Source organism: Arachis hypogaea, chromosome 5 (genome assembly GCF_003086295.3).
Source record: "Arachis hypogaea cultivar Tifrunner chromosome 5, arahy.Tifrunner.gnm2.J5K5, whole genome shotgun sequence".
In the NCBI taxonomy this organism is placed as follows: Eukaryota; Viridiplantae; Streptophyta; class Magnoliopsida; order Fabales; family Fabaceae; genus Arachis; species Arachis hypogaea.
In genome coordinates, this window is record NC_092040.1 from 112,938,785 (window position 1) to 112,947,625 (window position 8,841).

The 8,841-nt window shown below is 32.6% G+C and overlaps 1 protein-coding gene across 1 annotated transcript; it reads right to left on the reverse strand.

Moving 5' to 3' along the window:
* Window positions 1–2,628: 2,628 nt before the first annotated feature.
* On the reverse strand, window positions 2,629–4,378 carry LOC112802862 (putative F-box protein At5g55150). The gene is made up of 2 exons (XM_025846239.3): window positions 4,168–4,378; window positions 2,629–4,045 (listed from the first exon to the last, which is right to left on the reverse strand). Exon 2 carries the CDS (start codon window positions 4,003–4,005, stop codon window positions 2,785–2,787), a length of 1,221 nt encoding a protein of 406 aa, XP_025702024.1. The 5' UTR covers window positions 4,006–4,045; window positions 4,168–4,378; the 3' UTR covers window positions 2,629–2,784.
* Between the last annotated feature and the right edge of the window lie 4,463 nt (window positions 4,379–8,841).

Below are 8,841 nucleotides of genomic sequence, written 5' to 3' on the forward strand. Positions count from 1 at the left end.
TTTATTAGTCCATACATTCTTGGATATTCATTCTGAACATATTGTCTCAGAGAGCATGAAACCAAAACTCGTAGACCTGCTTTCCGAGCAAGAACTCCATGCTTGGCGCTCATAAACTTGTCATTTGTGATCAGCTGTAATAAGTGCTAAGACATTAATAGGTCAATTGAAGAACTTAAATGTTTGTTTAATTTTGTAGAAGATTATATACAAAGGTATATAGTAACGTAGTAATACACAATTGGATATACAATATAAATCACTACCAAAAACGTTGATGAATTTATTATAATCACCTGCATCATATCACCAAGATTAATGATGAAAGCACCAGAAATAGGAGTGACATCAATCCACTGGTTCTTGTAGAAGAACAGTTACAAAACCTACATCTGTATGAGCACTTAACCCCCAAGTGAGTTCAGGCTCAGGGCAAGGAGGGTAATAATGTCCAAGCATGAAAATCCCTTTAGCTCAATCTATGTACTTAAGGTAAGTGCGTTCTAGGCCTAATGACTCCAAAAGCAATTCTAACAGAGTCAGTGCCACTTTCTTGACATAATCTAAGTACTTAATTGTTACATCTCTGCAAACATATCAAATCAAATCATCAAACAGTGTTCAATTATCAACTTTTATACGATGACAAAATACATGTGAGTCTCTACCAAATCAACAACCAGGCTAGAGTTCTAGTCTTTCTCCATATACCTGCAAATGGAAGGGAGCTGGTGAGGGTCAAGGGGCCTGGTGCCTATAGACAAGAGAGGGTGTCCCTCCAATTAACTTCTAAAGCTTTATAAAAATTGAAGTTGGTGTTGTAGAACACTCTCTTTGTAATATGATGTGAATAAAATTATCTCTTCACCTCAGCATCTTGCTCATGAAATCTACGCACACCATCAAGCATTTCATCCAAAATACAAGGTGGAATGTCATGGTTGACCACTTGAAAGAAACCCCATTTCTCACCCGCATCTTTGACTTTCTGAATGATCTCATGGCGTGAATTACCTTCTTCGTGTAGTAATCCCAAATCAATAACTGGAATACTAACATTGGTAGCAGAGGAAGTTGCCGATTTTAGATATAATCGTGAATTACCTTTACTTCCTATTGCTGAGAAGTTGGAAGATTCAAATTTCAACACATGGAAGCATCGTGTCTGGCTTACCATCCAGAATTTCTCTATGCAAAATCATCTTTACTGGACAAATGCTCCTACTCAATTTGAACTAGTCCCAAAGCCTCAACCTGCATCAGCAGCTAAAGCAGATTCAACCTCTAAAACAGGTTCACCAATTGAAGCCTCAACTACTGATCTTCTTCAAGAAATCGAAGCATTCAAAGCATGGAAGCAAGATGATCTATCTTTCACTACGTGGCTGATGGCCTTAATGACCAACCCCTTCAAGAACAAGATTCTCCATTGTCACAGATTCTATAATGCCTGGGCCACTATCAATAATTTTTTCTCCACCACATCAAAGACCCGCATTCAGAGTCTCAAATCACAGCATAAGTGCGTCAAGAAGACTGGCACCATTACTGATTACCTATCCAAAATTAGAAAACCCGTAGATACTCTTTCTGCAATTGGCTACCAGCTTGATAATGATGATCACATTCAAACAATCACTGATGGTCTCCCTGAGGATTATAATGGATACATAACCGTAGTAATGTCCAAATTAGGAACATTTTCGGTCACTGAAGCTGAAATTTTTTGCACGCATATGAAGACATGCTCGAACTAACGTTTCAAAAATCCATCCCACCATTCAATTCCAGTTTCATATGAAGACATGCTCAGAACAGAATGAATCCCGATTTTTTTTTAATTGGGTTATATTGAATCCATGGATTAGTTATAAAATGGATTTAGTGGTGGTGGTGGACCGGTGGCAGTGTAGTTATTGTTACAGTGTCAAAGGTGGCTAAAATGATAGTGACGGAGGACCGTGATAGTTTGAGTCTTTGAGATATGGGAAAATAAAAATGAAGATGGTGTCTGACGTTAAAGATAATGAGTAAAGGTAATTTAAAAATTTTAGTTAATTTTATTTAAAAATCAACAAAAATTCAAAAATATAAAGATGGCATATTTTTGTCTTATAAAACTTATTTTTTATGAATATAATACTAATTTTTTTTTATAAATAATTTTGTTAATATTTTGAATATTTGTATATGAATTTTTTTTAAAAGTAATATATAATGGTTAATGTGTGAAATCAAATGATATGAAGTATTATGTAGTGCCTATCACATCAATTTCGTTTTTTTATGAATAGTTTCATATGATTATTAACTTTTTTTATAAAAAAAATTGTCTTACTATATTTTTTATTAATTCTATTTATTATATATATATCGGGTGGGTAGGGGCAAGTATTACCTAAATCCAACCCGACTCCGCACGAGAACCCGTTCCGGTAAAAATCCGTCCCGCAATTACCCACCCCCAAGCAGATTGGGGCGGGATGGGTACCTGCGGATTCGGATGGTATTGCCATCTCTACAGAAAGACAAGTATAAGCCGTAAACATTGCTAATCCCAATCCAAGTCCAGAAGAGACGCTTCAATTGCAAGCAAACATCCAAAGCAATAAATAAAAGTCAAAGATATGTTGTGCTAAAAGCGTCATAATAATTTGCAAACATGTATTCACCATACGGGGAGAACTAACATTTTAAGGATATGTAATAAATAGTCTAAACAAATTAAAAGACTTGAAATTTGAAAAGATTAAAGTACAAGGACAAAAGCTTAAGGAGTATGAATTAGGATAACAACCAAACAGGAGGACAAAAGAACTTCACATCTAACAATACTCTCTGGAAATTTCCATGGTCCAAGTCGAAGATGCCGATATCTTGGGCAACAGGATCGTAAAATGATGATTGCAACTCCATTTGGTTATTTGTAAACCAAATCTGATTTCCTTTGCTTAGAAAAGGCACAGAAATTTGAACAGATGAATTATATCCAATCACTAGTATATAGTCACCTAAATTATCTAATGTTGACCATTCTTTCCCGTTTCTTTTTAACTCATAGATATTGAATTTGGAAGTCCCTAATTCCATCCCCAAGGGAAGGTTAACATATCTTGTCAACATCAATAAACTTCCATTGGTGCACCCAATAAGATATTTAAGCCTGAGAGGGCCTACGGGAATTTCAGATGGAGGTCTGGTTTCATGGATTCCTCCCTTAAGCCCTGTTCTTGTGTTTGTATCAAATTCATATAGCTGCCCGTAATTGTTTATGGCATATATCTTTCCTTGGAAAAATATTACGTCATTAAACCCCTTATCTCTGGTTGGAAATTCTACCCATCTCATATTGCCAGGCTTGTAAAAGGCCAATCGCTGGTTAGGTCCGAATATCACCACCGCCATAAAATTTTCAATGTCATGCTCAGGAGATGAGTTTATAATAACCTTTTCAACTTGGAATCTATGTGTTCTATCTCTATCCAGGGTGATCCTAATGTCACGGAAATCCCACATTGTGTATTCATCCCCATGATTATCAGGCTGGAAATCAATTATAGTGGGTAAAGTTGAGACTGGAGGAAGATCCAAACTACGATTTGTAAATGGATTTAACATTTGTATAGTGCCATCAGATATGGATTGGACAATCAACCATCCATGACCAGAACCGCGAATGAACTTGTTGTACGACTGCATCTCTGACAGCATGATATGGTAAATATCTTTCTCTTCAAGGGCACAAGTATCAAGAGTTTCATCATCTGCAGCACCTAATTGCATGAGATGATGAATCTCCTCGTCTTCGTAGGAATAATTCTTGACAGTTTCGTCAGGTAACAATAACCACGGAATTTTGTTTCCATTGGGAATCTTTGGATGTTTCAAGCTCCACTCTTTGCAAACCAATCGAAGCCGGATGTAATCATCGTAGGCATGGAACCGTTTTGAAATTTCTTTAAACAAATCTTCATTAATGTCTGCCCATCGATTAATCTCGTCCATGTCTCTGACGCAAGCTATGTTGAGTTACAAAGAGTCAGATCTGAAAACAAAAAAAAAGGGTCAGAATTTGAAAATTCATAGAAAATAAAACGTCAATTCACTCCACCCACAAATTAAACTACAAACACGAAAAAGGATTCATAATAATCGTCAGAACCAAACCCTAGAAAAAAAAGTCACTCTGTGCTGCACCGAAGCCGATGCTGATGAAAGTGTTGGTTGAAGAAGCTGTATATATATATATATATAAGACTAAGAAGAGGGAGTTCAAGAGAGAATGTGAACGGAATTGATGTTCCACAAAGATTTGAAGCGAAAGGAAGGATAATTAGAGATGGAAAAGAAGGCGGAAGAGCTTTTGCATTGGGGTTACACTTTATATAGAGGATTTTCTTATTTAAATATTGAATTAGCGGTTGCTCAAAGAAGTTTTGAATGATATAATTTAAAATTGGTATTATTATTATTATAGTTATAGTATCTAAAAGATAGCGTCTAATATATTAAAAATAATTAAAAATTAATATTTAATTTAAAAGATAAAAATTTAAAATTTATTATAAAAAATAAATTAGATAAAATTTAGATATCAATTCATAAAAACTATAAAATTAAGAGGTCGCGGGTTCGAGTCACATGTCTTTCCAAATTTTGCCAATGAATTATAGTTCAAATGATATAGTATCTTCATACTCAATTAAGAGGTTGCGGGTTCGAGTCTCCTATCTTTGGTAAAAAAAATTAAAAAAAAAACTTTTAAAATTTAAAAATGACTATCTTTTAAAATAAAAAATTAATAAAGTAGTTAAATAAAAAATTAATTACTCTTAGATTAAGATAGTTGAACACATATTTCATAAAAATGATAAAATTAACAGTAATTAATTTCTCACTTTATCAACATTTTTATTTTAGAAGATCTAAATTTAAAATTTAAATAAATATAATTTAATAAGAAGTTGACTAAATTGAATTTAAATATTTTATAATTTAAAATTTTTAAATCATTAACTTTTTTTAAGTTGAATACAAATAATTTTTAACAATTTCATCAAGGTATAAAGTATGGGACAAATGTCATATTTAAATAAATTGTAATTCAAATTTGTATAATTATAACATTCTCAATCTAATTACATCTCATTCTTAAACTTAGTCTATGTAAATTGTTATACCCAAAAAATTTTGAACATTATCATTTAAAATCCTATAGGCAATAGCAGATTAATTTTGATTTTATAAAATTAATTTTGATAAAGAGTAAGTTAATATTGACATGATTTATATTTGGTCATTTTTATTTAAAATGGATTATAGTAAACTAAATATTGTTTGGATTACATTGTTTAAAATCACTTTTAGATGAAAAATTAAAGAAAAAGACATGAATTTAAATAATTATTTTATGTTATCTTATAATTTTATTTTAAATATTTAAATAAATTTTAATATATTTTTTTAGTACTCTCAATATTTTTTAGTATTCTAATAGAATTAATAGAATCATAATACAAAGTAAAAAAAATATTCCATAAAAAAAATAACAATAACAGTAAAAGAACTCATATAAAAAAAACAGAATTTTATAAAAAATAATAATATACATAAGAGAGTATTAGAAAAAATATTATAAAGCAAACAACAAACATATAAATAATGAAGGATATAATTGGTACATAGAACATAAATTTCAATACAAGGTGAAAAGGTGAACGAAAAAGCTAGAATGGGTAGCTTTTGGTAAACGTGGATTGAAGATATAAATTATTTTTGCGTTTAGAGGATAAAAACGTTGCCAAACATAAAAATAAGGTGGAAACTCACGTGCAGTAGACTTCACGTGAAGTTGATAGTTCAGAGCCGTTAGATGATTTGACTGATTTGACTAAATTTTCATCTAACGACTCTCAATTATCAACTTCACGTGAAGTCGACTGCACCTGAATTTTCACCTAAAAATAAACGTTCAATAAATTTAAGAGAAAGTATAGGGAGCCAATGACCTAAGCGTACAATGTGTACAATGAAGGTTTAGAAAGTATTAGAGATATGATTATTAGTGTTACATTCTCCTATCAGGTTATGCTTTTGGGATGAGTGGTTTCAGGACATGGTATTAGAGTTTCAGATCTAAAGGTTAAGAGTTTGAACCTTGGTGAACCCAAAATTAACTTTTTATAACATGAGATGTTTATTATCCCTGATATCTGAATAATTATCTCTGGTATCCGGATAGTTATTCTAGATAGTATAAGTGATGTTCATTTTATTCATTTTATTCTAGATAGTTTAGGCCATTGGCTCCCTAGCACTATTCTAAATTTAAACACGCTTCTCTCTTTTCAAACGGAAGTCCAAACACACCCTTAGTGTTGAAGAAGAACAGAAAGCAGTATCCTAATGGCCACTTCACCCTAAAGTGAGTTCTGGCTAAGGGCACGATGAAAAATAATGGGCAAAGCATGAAAAGTCCTTCTGCACAATCTATGTCCTTAAAAGTAACTAGGCTTAAGGCCTAATGCTTCTGATAGCAACTCAAACAGGATTAGTTCCAATCTCTTCACATGTACTCCATCATTATATCTCTGCAAATAATAATAATTTTATTTCACATTAATCATTGATATGAAAATCTATTTGATCATTCAAAATATTATAAAAATTTCTATAAAACAATATTTTTTACTGAAATTCATGGAAGACAAAAAAAATGACTAAAATAAAGTAGAAACAATTAGGTAAAGAAGTAAAAATTTTACCAAAATAATAAAATATATAATATCACAGAAGATATTTCTGTATGAAAATAAAATTAAAAACCGTAAAATAACTGATACCACCAAACAGAGAAAAGTTAGTTGGGATCAAAAGGGGCCAGGAACAATATTAGTTGATGGAGGTGTATACAAATTAAAGTTGGTCAGAAAATACACTCTTTTTGATATATCACGTGAATAGAATTCTTCTTTGCTTCTGAATCCTGCTCATGAAATCTATGCACTCCATCAAGCATTTAGGAGTTTCAGAGCGTTAAGAGTTCACTACTTTTTACCTGGCCTCTATTATTTTTCTGTTCTTTCTTTTATTTAGGTAGAGTTCGAATCTTCCTTTTTCCTTGTAAAATATTCTCCTCATCATTAAGGTTTCAATTTTAAGGATTTCTATACTCATTAGTGAACATTTGGTCTGTGAAAATATACACTTATTTTCACATATGGAAATATAAAGTTCAGACTCATGACAAAATCAAGAAAATTCTACACCAAGAAGACTGCTCCTAAATTTTGGAAAAAAAAAATTATATTTTACATATGTAACCTTTTCGCAGGAATTGTCTCCTAAGTTTCCAAATTTTTTTGAGTTATTATGTGCCTGGAGATGACTAGTGTGAGAGGTAGAATAAAAGTGTACAAATGAGTGAAAGAGTGTACATTTTACAGGTGTGGTGCATACAGTGTAGTTAGCAGCCAAGGGTGCAGTGGCGCCTCAGGAATGTTAAGAGATTCTGAGTGTGACAGTACACCATATCTAAAGTGCATAGGTACTCCCTTGGGTTTTGTGAGAAGCATGGGTCTTGGCATTAGAGATTTCTTATCAGTCCTGCAAAGTGCATTATGCATGTAAAAGTTTAAATTCTTCTTATTCACTTGTTTTCGGTTATCTTAGATACTCAATTAACTAATGGATTTAGCACTATTGGTATAACCTTCAGAGTCCCACCGGACTTGTAACGGGCATGGCCCAAGGCAACTCTAGTCTTTTAAGCAACACAGTGTATGCCATCAGTGATGCGGCTTCCCAATTCAGTAAAGCTGCACGCAAGGTATTTCTTGCTTTGCCACAATGATAATTCGATTTACATTACTTTGTTTTTTAACCATAGCGAATCTTTTACTTCCAGGGTATTGTTGCATTTACATATATGACGACCAAGCAGTCTCACATATGGAAAAACACCAGGCAACTGTAACCTCAGATAACAAAGGCGAAATTAATGAAGTCTTAGAGGTTGGTTAATGATTTCATCATTTTCATGTTATAGCATCCAATAAGAATATTGTGTTGCATGTTGTCCAAAGAGAAACCTTCAGCGGATGGATATGTTAACAAAAGCTATAGTTTTCCCTTCAGGGGACAGGACACGATTTTTTGCAGCTCGCCTTCCTACTTCTAACGAGCCCTGCTTGATTACTTCTGCTCCCACTTGACTTGATGGGTGCCATTGATCTTTGAATGTGTAGGATATAGGTTAGCATGGCAATTAACATGATTAGCATCTACATTGAAATTTACCTATGCAATTTAGTTGGATTTTTCTTTTGTGCCACTATTGGTTCTTCTTGATCTGTTTGTGTTAGCATAATTTTTATTGTGTAAATGCAAGTTGTCCATAACTTTATTGTTTACAGGATTGACTGGTCTTCTCCAGTCACCTGTAAGTGGAGCTGAGAAGCATGGTCTCCCCGGTGTCCTCTCAGGTAAATCGAATTGAATTTTAGAGCAACTTGAAGAATGCCCTGTCATAATTTTTTCGTGAGATATGGTATTACTTTTCTCCGGACTACTGACTACTTTTCTGTTTCATATTTATTTACTGCAGGAGTTGCTTTAGGAATTACAGGACTAGTAGCAAAACCTGCTGCTAGTATACTCGAAGTTACCGGCAAAACTGCACTCAGTATTCCAAACCGCAGTAAGCCCAATCAATTTTTTATTTATATAATTTAATATTATTTTATATTTTACTATTTATTTAATTTATTTTTTTATATGATAAAAAAATTTAATAAATATTATAAATTTTAATATTTCTAACTTCTTTTTTACATATTTTAC